This window comes from Medicago sativa, chromosome 3 (assembly GCF_051527215.1).
Source record: "Medicago sativa cultivar Bolivia chromosome 3, Bolivia_mono, whole genome shotgun sequence".
Classification (NCBI taxonomy): domain Eukaryota; kingdom Viridiplantae; phylum Streptophyta; class Magnoliopsida; order Fabales; family Fabaceae; genus Medicago; species Medicago sativa.
In genome coordinates, this window is record NC_140751.1 from 62,891,300 (window position 1) to 62,907,305 (window position 16,006).

The following is a 16,006-nucleotide window of genomic DNA, read 5'->3' on the forward strand; positions in this document are numbered from 1 at the left end:
CGAATTATAGTCCAGCCAATTAAAGTGTTGCTGGCTAGAAAACACAGGGTCAGGTTCCTATTTTTTTTTTTAATGAAGCAGTCAAATTAAAGTGAAATCTAACGGTCATTAATTTGCCGGTAAATTTGTGAACAGTTCACAAGGTCACTTTTTGCATTTCCCTTAAAACTTTAACAAACACGGGACATGCATACATACACATATATTGAAAGCGCATAAAATTATCAACAGTAGAACATGTAAACATCAACCATGTACAAATATAACCACAAATAGAATTTAACACAATATTCGACAATAATATCAAATGACAATGATGTCACGAAATCCGTAAGTGCAGTCTATATCAAACCCTCTACAGAGCCTATGCCCTTGGATGAAACAATTTGAATTCATCATAGCAAATGCCCCTTTGGACAAAATCACCCCTGCCAAGATCGTTGGTTCTAATCTGATGGATACAAAATAGTTGTTCCAACTCAATGTATGCATGCATGCTTAACCTTGTTAAACAACTGAAGAAATGATCAATTGCGAGGAGTATCGATTAAACCTAGATACTCCTATATGGCATATTAAGGATAAATGAGTTGAACTTAATATAGCTTGTTAAGGAGAAGACATTCGAGGGTCCTAAGGTAGTTTTGCAAAGAAGAATTGTTATGACAATGCTTTTACAGCTGATTTGTGGGTTTTTTTGAAGGACTTCTACTCAAAAGCAGCTATGGCGACAACTCAATAGCAGCATGAACATACTGACCCTATGCACAACGTGCCTAAAATTTTACAAGGAAAAAAAAGATTACTAGTTATTAAAAAAACAATAGTAGATTGGTTCGACTATTGAACTTGTGACGATGAATAACATGTGAAACAATGTGAATATCAAATGAATTCAATATTGAACGAGACTTTCACTATTGAATTAATTTTATGCAATCAAATTTAACACACTAAATTGCAAATCTCATTCAATCACAAATCAAAAATATTCTTTAAACAATAAATGCTAAAAAAAAAAAGGCAAGAATTGCATCTATGATTAAATTGAGAACAAGTTAATGTCAATTCTATTGTGTGAATGATTAACACTAGTAAACAAAGATTTTTTTTTTTGAAGAACTAGTAAACAAAGATTAGTTAATGAAAATTACCATCCTTCTTAAGCTTTAGCTGAAGTAATTTTCTTTCGGCTGCAAGACTTTTTTATAAATCCTTCACTTGAAATATATGTTAGCAACCCTAGAAATCCTTGTAACTCCTTTGTATCCTTTCAACTTAGTTCGAAAATTTTGAAGTATTTCTAACACATCTTTTGCATTAGTAATATTTTCCCTTTTTCAATTTTTTTTTTTTTTTTTGGTGGTGGCCGAGGTTTGAACACCGGACCTTGCATATATTATGCATTGTCCATACCAACTAAGTTAAACTCACGAGAACCCCTTTTTCAATTTCTAATCATAAATAATAAATTTAATTTTGAGCTAAAATGGATTTTTTTTTTCTTACTCAATACTACTCCATGCTTAAAACATCTATCATGTACTAATTCTACCTTTTTAAAATGATCATCTAAGTCTTTATTTGAAAAAACTAATATATCATCAATCAAAATTAGACAAAAATCTTTAAATTTGTTAAGTATCCATTATACGTTTGAAGCTAGATGGTGATTGTTTCATACCCATTGAAAGTTCAGACTTGTCCGCGTATTCATTTTGAATCATGCATCTGAAAAAGTTTTCAAACCCTTTGTACTTGTGTCTTGTACCTAACTTGTCCTTTTTGAATCTTCTGTTCGAGGACAAACAAAGAGTTAAGTTGGGGAGAGTTTGATAAGTGCCATAAAGTAGTTAATTCCATGTTACATTTAAGACACTTCTGTTACTTGTCTTACAAGTTATTTAAGGAAAAGCCGAGAAAAAGATGAACAATTGGCCTATTACGCTTTTTATATCTTACTCTATCCATTTGTGCAGGAATTTAATGTCAAGACACTAAGAAAGAATGAAAAACAAGAATTTGTGCAAAGGTCAACTTGCCATGCCGAGCAAGAAGACGAGTTCAAGGCGAGTATAGGCAGAGAGCACCAGGGTCAACTTGCCATGGCGAGCAAGAAGACGAGTTCATGGCGAGCAAATTACTCGCGAGGCGAGTTAAGGCAGCCTAATCCCTCAAAGCTGACGTGGCAGAAACCCACTGGGGAAGAAAGCTCAACTCGCCATGGCGAGCAAATTACTTGCCATGGCGAGTTCATAAAAATCTGCATAAGTATAAAAGCTCTTTCCTCATTTCAGAAACACATCATCATATCTTATGCCACTCTAGGAATAGAGAAAACAGGGGAAACACAGAGAGACCCTTAAGGAGCAAGGAGCACAGGGATTGAAGGGATTCACAAGATCATTGAGCATCATGGCTTGCTTCAATTCCAGCTCTTCTTTTCTCCTTGTAAGGTTACAATGACAATGAGTAGCTAGACTCTTTTTGTTGGGATTAAATGTAATCAACTCTATTAGTATGTATTCCCTTTGATTATGATGTTGTTTGATTTTAATTATCTTGTGATGTTGAGGTTATTCTTGTTTTCCATTACAATCTTATGGGTTTTAATTGTTATTGAAAGATACCTTTTGAATCTAAGTTAGAATAATCCTCTACCAAAGCTTTTGTTCTAGACATGGAATTTAGGTTTTGATAATCACTTTGAATATTGGAACCCAAAGCTTTGTATCGTTTAAAAGTTTGGGAAATCAGTTATACAATGATACAATCGACTATTGGATCGTTTAGTAGTTTGTGGAATCGACGATTAAACGACTCAATAGAACTTATGACATCATTTGGACACAAATGATGTTGCTGAACAATATGTGATAATATCGATTGATAATTAGAATCTGCAACACTAATCCGAGAATACGTATAAGTAGGTTGATGAAGTTTAATCCCAGCATAATCATTTCCCTGTTAACTCTCAAACCTTTTATAATTTCGTAGTTTTATATCTTACGAAACAAAACATTGTGAAACCTTAGCTCATAACGACATCGATTGTTGAACGACTTAGAATATCGCACCAGTCCATGTGGAGACGATAAAAAAAAAACTTACTTTTAATACTACATCAGTGTCTTAGTCCGTTTACCATGTCGGACATAGGCTAATTGTTATTTCTTTCTGTTATTGGTTCTGTTTTTGTATAGCTTCTAGCTTGTAAATATTATTTGGACACTACTTGGACTCTTTTGTTCCTTCCTTCGCACACCTTATTGTGGTAATATATTCCATTTTAACCTCTTAATTTTTTTATTTTATTTCATAAGATAAAGTCATGTTCTTCAAATTATGTTGCTGTTTAATCTTTTTCTAGTAGTGGTAAGCGGTCGCATCATGCACGTCTAGGTGATAAAAGAAAGTCACGTAGTTATCTAATGATATGTGGACCTTGACCAAGAATGAACCGCGCTGCACCTAGTTTTCCGAAAAACTAAAATTGAAGTATGCTGAATTAAAAAAAGTGTGAACTAAAATTTGAAGGGTCTGTAAGAAAATAAAGGGGTCCATCCATTAAGCAAACTTCCGTTTTTTTTTTTTATAAAAAAAGTGATACAAAAGCCCAAAAAGAATTGACTAAAAGGACAAAACAAAAAAAATAAAGACAAGTAAGTTCGGGTACGCCGCTGCATGTAAGAAAAACGCATCAAGATTGAAAAACAAAAAGGAGAGAAAAAAGAAGAAGAATGGAACTGGTGTGCAGCAGCTGTGCTAAGAAACTAGATTATACTGGTGCGCAGAGGTATTTAGCATTTCAATTTCTTCCATTCCCCTTAAATTTTTAATTATTATCTTACTTCATAATTCAAAATACATTCTTGATTAACAGATTTTAATTAGGATCAGAAGATTGCTCTATAATTACTCTTATTGCATAATATAATTCCATTGTGATTTTATCAATTTCAATGCCTAACAAAGTGATGCCTGATTTCATTAAAAAAATGGAGAAAGCAATACACTGTGAAAATGAGAATGAAGACAGATTGAGCGATTTACCCAACAATGTACTTCACATTTTGTCATTTTTAAATACCAAGTATGCCGTTCAAACTTGCATTTTGTCTACGAGATGGAAGTATCTTTGGAAACATATTCCCACCCTTATATTGCATTGCCTTGAATTTCCCACTATGGAGAATTTTGCCACATCTGTGTCTAAGATTTTAACTCTTCGTGATAGCTTAGCTTCACTGCATGCTCTTGATCTTGACCGTACTCACTATGATGGTAAAATCCCGTCTGAAATCCTCAAAGAGATATTAAATTATGTTTCTTCTCATAATTCCCACCTCCGGGAATTAGGAATCTCTGTTAGGGGTGATAGTGGTCTCATTCTCCAATGTGTTTCCTCATGTCACGCTCTTACATCTCTTACGCTTTCGGTTTACCCAGAAGGTGGTTATAATGAGAGAACATTATTTCCGAAATCTTTGAAATTGACAGCATTAACTAGCTTGTATCTACAGAATTTTGCCTTTTGCGGTGATGAAAGTAGTTGTGTTGAGCCCTTTTTCGCCTTTAAAATGTTGGATAGTTTGGTCATTCAGAATTGTGAGGTAAGGTATGCTTGTGTCTTTGTCATATCAAGTGAAACCCTAGTCAATTTATCTATCTATAATAGTCCATATGAAGATACCATAACTGACAAAATTGAGCTATCTACTCCAAGTCTACGTACCTTTTATTTTAGAGGCAACCGTGCTCTGAAAATATGTGAGAAAGGTCATTCTTCTATTTCTATGCTAGCTCTTCAGGTACATTGTGATATTTTCACACTTTGATTTCACTTTCTTAAGATTCTTTATTTTATTTGTAAATTATGTTTAAAATCAATTGACTTGCATAACTGATCGTATTCTTCCTCATTCTTCATTGTGTAGATTTATTCATCACTTCCTGATTTATTAGAGAAAAAGTGTCCTTCTTTGTGTAAATTGAAGTTATTCGAAATAAATGATGTACAAAATGCTACAAGGTAACCTAGGGCATTTAAAGTAAGTTTTCTATCACCCTGACAGGATTGTGGATTTGGCGCATCAAAACTAGCCGTCTGGAAAAAGATTTCATCGCAACAATTTATTGGTGCTCTTTGAAGAGTCTATTATGACCAAATGTATTTTAATATTCTTTAATGTTGTCCATGTATTTTCAATGTAGTTTATTTGTTTTTTGTTTGGTCAAAATATGTAACCTTGATGAGAAGACCTATAGGTTAGAAATTTGAAGTAAAATAAACTTCAAATCGGTAAAGAAACCCATGGTTTAATGAATTTTGTGCGCATATATAGTGGGAGTGGTGGCTGCATTTTTTTTTTGGCTTGTAAGTCTTCGATTCTGACCCAGTTTTATAATAAAAGTGTAATTTCAGCACACTTGATTTTGATACTTTGAGTTGCCATTGTTTTAGTTGAGTGATAAATTTGAATGATACTTTCAGTTTCCATTGTTTTAGTTGAGTGATAAATTTGAAATACGACATTGCCGTCATAGAAACTGGTTTGGATGTCAGTAGTATTGTGGTTGCGCAAGATACACCGATGGATGCTACGTTACAGACGAAGGACATGGATTTTATGAAAACTTGGTAGGTAAAGGCTGCTGAGAATCATGCGTCTTTCTCGCCGGTTATCTCGAAGTCTCAGAAAAAGAAATTGAACAAGGCTGCCTATCAAACCCATTCTCAGGGTCCTCCTCCGCCGGCTCAATGAATATTATTTTCTGGAATATTAGGGGGATTGGTAGTAATGATTCCCGAGTTGCTTTTTTTAATATGTGTCGTCTGAATAAACCTTAATGGGTTTTTTGCTGAGCCAATGGTGGTGTATGATTATGTTCCAAACTGGTTTTGGAGAAGTAACATTGGGTCATGCGCTTAGAGACACTTCCTAGTATACCACCATGCCTTCTTTGTTGGCGGACTCTACTAGGAACAAAAATGGTTTGCCTAGTTTCTGATTTCCTTAATCATTTCTTGTTCTTTCTTTTTATTTCTTCTATGTGTCTTTCGTGGGTATTAGCCTAGTCCCCCCTCTTGTACATACCTTTTCCATTTTTTAATAATATTACGTATTGGAAAGGCAGTAGAAGGTGGGGGTTTCTATTGGGCGCCAACCTAATTGGGATGCTTCAGACTCCCCCTGATTTTCTCTTGGCCTATAATTTTTTTTGTTGGCAAAATTACACAATTAGTGCCTTAACTTAATTTTAGGTAACACTTTCATCATTTATATTTTTTTTTGTCACGATTTAGTCCTTTATGTTATAAAATAACAACATAGTTATCCTTTTTTATGAAAAAAATAATCAAAAATTCCAAAAAAAAAAAATTCATCAAACTCATAGTCAAATGCAAATCTTCATCATACAAGCCTAAAAAATCAAATTTCATTGAAAAAATCTCATAAAAAATGATTAGATATTGTCATTTTATAACATAAAGGACTAAATAGTGATAAAAAAAAAGATAAAGGACAAAAGTGTTACCTAAAATTAAGTTAAGGGACTAATTGTGTAATTTTGCCTTTTTTTTTTAATATTAATACATTAAATTATAATTGTGATAACACCTCACGCATATCAAAATAGTTTCTTGTCCATTTTTTTTTCACGTCCAAATTAATATTTTTAATAACATTATATATAAGAAGAGAATTTCATGCTAGACACAGAGATTCTCCATGTACCGTTATATGGAATTTAAATTAATATATAAATACAAATAAAAATAAAATTTATTCTCTTTCAATTAAAAAAATAATAACTACATATTGTTTACCAGCTGTGGCAGCCAAATAAAATTTAACGTTTTATAAAAAAAAAAAATTGGTCTAGTAGCCTAGTGGCTGGAGCTCACACAATTAAAAAATGTGGAGATGTGGAGAAGTGGGGTGTCCGGGGTTCGAACCCCGGCCCCTGCATAAATTATGCAATGTCCCTGCCAACTGAGCTATGCTCACGGGGACACTTTTTATAAATTTTAATTACCCATAATAGTGAATGTTAAACGTGTTTTACAAAAAAAATGAAAAGTTAAGAATTATAAACAATAAAAAAAAAATCCTTCCTAAAATACATAAATTGATAAATAATTTTTTGGTTATTTGAGTCAAAGCAAGAAATAAAATTTATTTGAGTCATAAAGAAAAAGGTTGACTCATAAAATACTTTGGTACATTTAGTCAAAGAAATAAATAAAAGTCCTTTGATTCATAAATAAAAATGTTGACTCATAAATCTCTTTGGTTCTCTTTCCATACGTAAGAAAAACGCATCAAGATTGAATAAAAAAAAGGAGAGAAAGAAGAAGAAGAAGAGCGGAACTGGTGTGCACAGAGGTATTTAGCTTTTCAATTGCTTCCTTTCCCCTTAAATTTTTAATTATTATCTTACTTCATAATTCAAAAGACATTCTAGATTAACATATTTTAATTAGGATCAGAAGATTGCTCTATAATTACTCTTATTGCATAATATAATTCCATTGTTTTTTATCAGTTTCAATGCATAACAAATTGGAAAAAAGGGACATGCCTGATTTCATTAAAAAAAATGGAGAAAGCAATACACTATGAAAATGAGAATGAAGACAGATTGAGCGATTTACCCGACAATGTTCTTCTTCACATTTTGTCATTTTTAAATACCAAGCATGCCGTTCAAACTTGCATTTTGTCGACGAGATGGAAGGATCTTTGGAAACATATTCCCACCCTTATATTGCATTGCCTTGAATTTCCCACTATGGAGAATTTTGCCTCATCCGTATCTAAGATTTTAACTCTTCGTGATAGCACAACTTCACTGCATGCTCTTGATCTTGACCGTACTTGCTATGATGGTAAAATCCCGTCTGAACTCCTCAAAGAGATATTAAACTATGTTTCTTCTCATAATTCCCACCTCCGGGAATTAGGAATCTCTGTTAGGGGTGATAGTGGTCTCATTCTCCAATGTGTTTCCTCATGTCACGCTCTTACATCTCTTACGCTTTCGGTTTACCCAGAAGGTGGTTATAATGAGAGAACATTATTTCCGAAATCTTTGAAATTGACAGCATTAACTAGCTTGTATCTACAGAATTTTGCCTTTTGCGGTGATGAAAGTAGTTGTGTTGAGCCCTTTTTCGCCTTTAAAATGTTGGATAGTTTGGTCATTCAGAATTGTGAGGTAAGGTATGCTTGTGTCTTTGTCATATCAAGTGAAACCCTAGTCAATTTATCTATCTATAATAGTCCATATGAAGATACCATAACTGACAAAATTGAGCTATCTACTCCAAGTCTACGTACCTTTTCTTATAGAGGCAACCGTGCTCAGAAAATATGTGAGAAAGGTCATTCCTCTATTTCTATGCTTGCTCTTCGGGTACGTTGTGATATTTTCACACTTTGATTTCACATTCTTCTTAAGATTCTTTATTTTTATTTCTAAATTATGTTTAAAATCAATTGACTTGCATAACTGATCCTATTCATCCTCATTCTTCATTTTGTAGATTTATTCATCACTTCCTGAATTATTAGAGAAAAAGTTTCCTTCTTTGTGTAACTTGAAGTTATTGGAAATTAATCAGATACAAAATGCTACATTGTAACCTAGAGCATTTAAAGCAAGTTTTCTATCACCCTGACAGGATTGTGGATTTCGTGCATCAAAACTAGCCGTCTGGAAAAATATTTCATCGCAACAATATATTGGTGCTCTTTGAAGAGTCTATTATGACCTAATGTATTTTATTCTTTAATGTTGTCCATGTATTTTCAATGTAGTTTATTTGTTTTTTGTTTGGTCAAAAGATGTAACCTTGATGAGCAGACCTATCAGTTAGAAATTTGAAGTAAAGTAAACTTCAAATCGGTAAAGAAACCTATGGTTTAATGGATTTTGTGCGCATATTGGGAGTGGCGGCTGCATTATTATTACTTTTTTGCATGTAAGTCTTCGATTCTGACCCAGTTTTAAAATAAAAGTGTAATTTCAGCACACTTGATTTTGATACTTTGAGTTGAGTGATAAATTTGAAATATGCCTATTGACTAGAGTCTATTTGGAAATCTTATTAGATTGAGGTTGGTAATAGTTTCCTCTTTGATGAATTGGACCATGATGAAAATATTTAAGGACTGATAGCATGATATTCTAATAATCCATTATCGTTAGATATTATAAATACAATATGATTTGTGAAATCACATGTATGTAGTGCTCATTTGATGACCATAAAGTTCTCTAATAACAATAAATATTATTTTTTTAGGGCAACGAAATCTATTGGTAATTAATTGAGATTTCTCACAACTATAAATTGTTTCTTGGTGTTAAAAATTATATAGGTTTTGATGGATTCTTTTGTAGATGAAGAGGACTAGTGTGATAATGGTATCCCCAATAATAATAATGTTTGTCCATCCCAATTCCACCTCTAGTCTGTCTGATTCAACCCTTTAAGCTCAACATTTTATGATCATTAATTTTTATGTTTGTTATGTTTCATTGAAATTCAATGTTACCGGTAAAGTTACTCATGACATGACACTCATCAGTCTTCAACTACAACCACAATGTATTCTTCATCAGTTAATTCATCTTCTACTTATGAAATCCGTTGAAATCTTATAAGTCTATAAGATCTTTTTAAATCCTAAAAAATCTTATAAATCCGTAAAAGTCTTTTAAAAGAATCACAAAAGTAATTACAATCTTAAAATCCACGACTTTTTTATACATAAATTGTCTCTTAAAACTCTAATCCAACACAAGATTACCTATAAAGATTTGCTTGTTCAAACTTATCAATGACTATTGATTGTTTATCTAATCAAGGATGGATTTTTTAATTTTAATGTTGAATGCACCGAGTTACTTTAGACTCACTTTACATGTATTTGTTGCTTTCAAATAAGAAAGGTTTTTATTTTGCTTTCCGAATATTCTCTAACCATGCAATTAAAGTTAGTAAAAGAATTATAACTTTTTTATTATTTTAGTCAAAGCAACAAAACTGGATTTTACCCCCCTATTTTAATTGAAACTGGATTTTACCCCCCTATTTTAAAACTCGGAATTTTAACCCCCCCAGTTTAATATTGACACATGTATTTTGAAAATTGTTTGTGATGAAATTAAATGCATGTACCATTTATTTTCCATATTAGCCTCCACATCTCTTTTGTATTATAATTTGGTAGTCCATTCCATTCTTGGAGTCATTACCCAAAACTAATATAATAAGATTATTTATAAGATGGGCTTGTTCAAAAAAAAGATTATTTATAAGATGACCCATTCGAATAATCTAAACTATTTATTGACTAATGAGTTTGAACCCTTTCAAAATATTTTTTTTGAAGGACCCTTGAAAAATAATATTTCTTCCATTTCAAATTATATTGCATTTTAGCAAAATTGATTTGTCTCAAATTATATGTAAGTTTACAATATCAGAGGATCATTAATATTTATTTTTCTATTTTCACTACTAAAAAAATAAAAATTAGTGAGAAAAATTTAGTGAGGGAAAACATGAAATCCCTCTCTAATTTCATCACTAAATTTTGCGACGAAAGAATTTGTGAGGATTTTATTTTTTCCGTCACTAATTTCCCTCCCTAATTTTGCTTTTCCTGGTAGTGTTTTCCCTTTATTATTTATTACTTTGTCTTTTTCTAATTTTTTATTATATGTTTTTCATACCATTAATATAGGATATTTTTTGTAAAACAACTTACAATTACTATTTTCTATATAACATTAACTATATTATCTAATCTATGTAAAATTGATAAAGTGATGTATAATTTTGAACGGAGGGAGTAATACACATTGAAGAGTTAATGAATCGTTGGAGCATTTTTTTTTAATTTAATCACAAAATTTTAATTTAAAGTATTACTTTATTTTTTATATTTTTTTGTTGATTTATGTTAGAACAACGACTAGTAACAAAAGATTAATAGAAAGCGAAAGTAAAACACAATGGACAAACAATCTTTGTTAATGAAGTTCGACAGTAGTTTCGTTTGTATTACTGTGATGAATTAGGGTTTCAGTGTTACGAACAATTTCTCATACTTTTTTCTGTACACATTAAAATTTAGTATGATTCATTTTAATTTTATATTCTTAGACATTAAAAATATTTGCTACTAACTATAAAAAAAATAAAAAAAGTTATTGATGTAGTATTTTTGCAACGATCAAAAGTAAGTATATTGTATCGTCTCCTCATGGACTAGTGCGATACCACTGACCGTTCAGTATCAATTATCATTTTAAGTTAAAGAGTAATTTGGTTGTTTGTTTAAGACTAAAATATGAAGATAAAAGTTGAGATTGATAAGGCATAAAACTTGTTAGGATTAGAGTTCCTTGACCAAGCATCACATATAACCTAATGACCACATATACGGATTCTGGCTTTTAATCGATATTATCACGTATCGCTCGACAAAACCATTCGTATCCAAATGATCTCGAGAAATCAATTGTTTTATTTAATCGTTGATTTCTCAAACTACTAAACGATCCAATATTCGATCGTATCGTTTAATCGACGATTTCTCCATCCATTAAACGATCCGAAAACATAAAGTTTGGTTACAAAGAGTGATTATCAAAACATCAACCCTATGTCTAGAATTCATGCTTTGATAGATGATTATTCTAAACCTATATTCAAGAGTATTTTTCAATCACAATTAAATCAAACATAAGCATAAAGTGCAAGAATAATCTCAATATCAATTCAAATGCTACAACCATATACTAATGATCAAAAGATTACATGTTTAGCTAGATCAAGTACCGCTAATCCCAACAATGGAGATTTAGCTACTCATTGTCATGGTAACTTTGCAAGATTGAATTAAAGGATGAAGATTCATATACAAACTTGTGATTTCTCCACAATATGGAAGAATCCACCTTCTATCACTCTCACTCTATGAAGAACAGAAGATTTCGCCCTATCTCTCTCTATTAAGTATGATATGATGCAACTAAAATGATCAAATGGGCTTTTATAGTATTCTTGTTCTGACTCAACTCGCCTCGCGAGTAAATGCATTCACCATGGCGAGTTGAGTTTCTTCACCAGTGGGTTTCTGCCACGTCAGCTCTGAAGAGTTTTAGCCGCCCTAACTCACCTCGCGAGTATATTGTTCGCCATGGCAAACTCTGAAGCTTTGCTCTCTGGAACTCCTCGCCTTTCTTCTTGCCATTGCGAGTTTGCTCGCCTTCCACTCGCCATTGCGAGTTGGGGGCGTGTGACCTCTGGTGCTCACTGCCTTTGCTCGCCTTCTACTCGCCATTGCGAGTTGGGGGCTAGTGATTTCTGATACTTACTGGAATTGCTCGCCTTCTTCTCGCCATGGTGAGCTGACTTTTGTACTTTTCTCTTTGTTTTTCTTCTTTGCCTGGTGTCTTGGTACTCAATACCGGCACAAATGGATAGAGTAAGATGTATAAAGCGTAATAGGGCAATATTCACTTTTCTCTCGACTTTTCCCTAAATAACTTGTGAAACAAGTAACAAAAGTGCCTTAAATATACAATTGAAATACTACTTTCTGGCACTCATCAGCTATCACGCATAATTTTACTCAATTTGTAAAAGATAAAGAATTACTCCTCTCGTTCCTTTTTTATAAGTATAGTTTTTTTTAAAAAACTATACTTATAAAAAAGGAACGAGAGGAGTAATTCTAGTTTTCACATATTGGAAGAAAAGTAAATACTGTTTTGAAGAAAAAGAAGCTATGAATATATCTAATATTTTGAAAAGGAATTTATATTTTGAGACTTTATACGTCTAATATGTGTATTTGTTGAATCCTTTATTAGGATGGGCTACCTTGTAATATCATGCTCCAATAATTTCAAGAATATTACTCTTCTCACTTCTTAAATTGCTCAAAAACATACTTCAAACGGCAGTTAACTTGCGTTCGATTTTCCAGCAGTAATTCACTGTCGTTGGACACTTTTTAGAACGGTTCAATCACTTTTTAAATCGATTTAACCGATCTTAAAAGTACCCAATGACAGTTAACCGGTCTTAAAATAGCAAATTGAAAAGTAAGAAAAGTAATTTTCTAATTTCAATGTGTAACTGCTACACATGGACAATTGTGTGAAAATATGATAACGATTGAGAAATATATACTTTGATAGAACCTCAAACTAAAATTATTTGGATACACACAATTGAAAAAAACAAGAAATAGAAAAATATTAAAAAAAAAAAAATTATTGAAGAAGGTAAAATGGAATTATATTGAACAACCTTCTTTACTTACACCGTACAAGAAGTGCTAGAGAAAAGCAAAGAGAAAAGTAATGTTACATCACCTGCACTTAAAAGAAGCAAAGTAACACCATATATTCCACCTGATAAACTAGCCAACTCATAGTCATCGATTCTTAAATCGAGTTAATTTATTTATTCACTCATTTATGTGTTAAACTTAAGATAATGCACATAAAAAATGATTTAAACAAATACTTTCATCAAATTTAAATTGTTTGCTAAAATTGATTTTAAAGATGTATAACTGATTTTGTCTCCATAATTAATTCTAATTTAAAGCTAAAAATTGGAGTTTTATATTTAGAATTGATTCTTATGTACAAATCTACTGTCCAAGTCTCTTTGATGTTAATATTGTCAAACATAGAGCATTTTACCTTCACCTCATACTTAACCACAATCAATTTTATAATTCAATTCATTCAAAATTTATTTTGTCACAGCAAAACCAAACACAGTCTCAAATAATCTTGATCTGAAAAGGTGAAATAAAATATTTTCTAGGATTAAACGGGGAATGTGGATACTATTGGGATGTTGCCAAGTTGTACATAGTACCACACAAGTGCACATGGGAGCAAAGAGTTATTAGAATTGGCAAGCTTGATCAAGTAGTATGCTAATATACTTTTAATAGTTCAGTATGCCGTTTTTGCATAATTTTGCAAACTGCCTAGTTTTTGCATCCTTTTGGATAAATATCACACAGGATTTTGTATTTCTTGTTGGATAAAGATGTAATTGTACCACGCATGAATAGTAGTATTAAAGAAAACCAGGTGCTCCCTAAACTCACACCCTCACTCTCCATATTTACTAAAGTTACAACATTTCTTTACTTCCCTTCAACAAATGTTAGCACTTAGCAATCTCATGCTGAAAGTTTTATTTCCTTCTTTAGTTCTATTTATAAAACTTTTAGTAAATTAATAATTAGTAAATATAGAATTAAACAAGTTTTTTTTTTTCAAAGTTCAAACAAGTTTACCAGCTTATATTATATTCATGTATGTTTTATTTTGTAAACAATCTTATGATTTTTATGTATTTTATTGCATCTATTCCACTTCCATCCATAAATTGTACTATTGGGATAATATATTTATTGTGGTTGAGATGAGGATGATAAAATTCATTTCTTCAAGTTGAGAGTTTGTTTTGATTTTTTATTGGTACAATCAAATCACTATTGCTTTAAGTCATATTCTAGAACCAAACACACATAACTTGCTATTTCCTATAAGCAGTATCGACTTTTTTTTTCTACTGAAAGAGGCATCTATTGAATGACACTTGTAATTTTGTCCTCATTCGTATTATGATTTTTAACCTAATTTCTAAAAAATATTAAATCATTCTGCGTAAAAGTTGGTGCTAGTTTTATCTTTTATTAGCTTAGTAATATTGCAATCCAAGTTCCAATTTGAAAGATGATTCGAAGTAACTTGTTGATCTTGTGTAATTAGTCAATAAAGATTTTTTTTTTCTTTTCAAATTACCCTATTTGTGAAAACAATACTTCGATCTATCATATTCATAAAATTATTATCCAAAATGTTAGTTTCATTATCTTGTAGTGTGTCATTTGAGATGACACCACTATCCTTTCTTCTGATAGGGAGACATCCTGAAGGACAGTAGTGTCGTCTCAGATGACGCTATGTGAAGATAAAAATGAAATAGAAAAAATTGGATAATAATTTTGGATGTAGGATATAACCGAGTAATATTTCCATAGGGTAGTTTGAAACAAAATATCTTACTAAAGGCCAACTATTTTCCTTACACAGTTTCTGAAACATACGTAGTATCAATTATTCTTGTAATCGAGCCTGCTTGTCAGGGCCGGATTTTGGGGAGTGAAAGAAGCACTACCGAACCGAGCCTCTAAAAACTATGGGCCTAAAAAAAAATTATAATACCCACCCCCATTGAAAGAATTACAACAATTATTTCTTTTTCATTGAAAGAATCACAACAATTATTTCTTTTTCGCATAAACCATTCGTTTTCCCCTTTCCTACGACGTAGGAGTGACATTCCAAATGACACCGTTAGGTAAATTTCATCTCTCTTTCACTTAATTTTATTTTGTTTTGTTTCGTGTTTAAAAGTTCTTCTGATTCTGATTTTTTAATGAAGCTTAGCTACACAAAAAGAATTGTGTTTTGATTTTACTGGAGCCTATTTTAAAAATAGAACCGAGCCTCCTATTTCATAGGAACGACCCTGCTGCTTGCATTAATTCTCATATCTCACACTATCACCTACTCACAAGCCGTCCTTTCTCATCAATTTATTTAGATTTCATTATCTTCTGTTGTCTCCAGAGACACACTTATCTGGTTTTTTTATTTTAAGATCAAAGTTTTTATTGACCATGTTTCTTTCGTATTAAGTATAAAAGGTATCCTAAGTATAGAAGGTATTGTAATGGAACTTGTTACTTGTTAGCTTAATAGTTAATAGAGAGAATTTCATTCAAATTACCATAGTGTGAAAAAGATACTTCAATCTATCATATTTACAAAAGTATTATCTGAAATGTCTAGTTTCATTTTTCCGTCACAGTGTCGGTCATCGGAAGTGGAGATTAGAATGATAAAATTCATTTCTTAAAGTTGAGAGTTTGTTTTGAAA

General features: G+C 31.8%; 2 protein-coding genes across 2 annotated transcripts; both read left to right on the forward strand.

Annotated features, from left to right (window-relative positions):
- The first annotated feature begins 3,965 nt into the window (after positions 1–3,965).
- On the forward strand, positions 3,966–5,768 carry LOC146939008 (F-box/LRR-repeat protein At3g26922-like). Its single transcript, XM_085749719.1, has 2 exons — positions 3,966–4,814; positions 5,649–5,768. Exons 1-2 carry the CDS (start codon positions 3,966–3,968, stop codon positions 5,766–5,768), a joined length of 969 nt encoding a protein of 322 aa, XP_085605845.1.
- A 1,408-nt stretch (positions 5,769–7,176) lies between these two features.
- On the forward strand, positions 7,177–8,954 carry LOC146939009 (FBD-associated F-box protein At5g18780-like). Its single transcript, XM_085757890.1, has 2 exons — positions 7,177–8,424; positions 8,555–8,954. The coding sequence occupies exons 1-2, from the start codon at positions 7,609–7,611 to the stop codon at positions 8,651–8,653; spliced, it is 915 nt and encodes a 304-aa protein (XP_085614016.1). The 5' UTR covers positions 7,177–7,608; the 3' UTR covers positions 8,654–8,954.
- The last annotated feature ends 7,052 nt before the right edge of the window (positions 8,955–16,006 follow it).

Bases quoted from the DNA above. Each gene is read 5' to 3' on its own strand.
- LOC146939008 (XM_085749719.1), top strand. From the start codon at position 3,966: ATGCCTAACAAAGTGATGCCTGATTTCATTAAAAAAATGGAGAAAGCA. The intron at 4,815-5,648 runs GTACATTGTGAT...AAAACTTGGTAG, and splicing joins TTTCTATGCTAGCTCTTCAG to GTAAAGGCTGCTGAGAATCA.
- LOC146939009 (XM_085757890.1), top strand. From the start codon at position 7,609: ATGGAGAAAGCAATACACTATGAAAATGAGAATGAAGACAGATTGAGC. The intron at 8,425-8,554 runs GTACGTTGTGAT...TTCATTTTGTAG, and splicing joins TTTCTATGCTTGCTCTTCGG to ATTTATTCATCACTTCCTGA.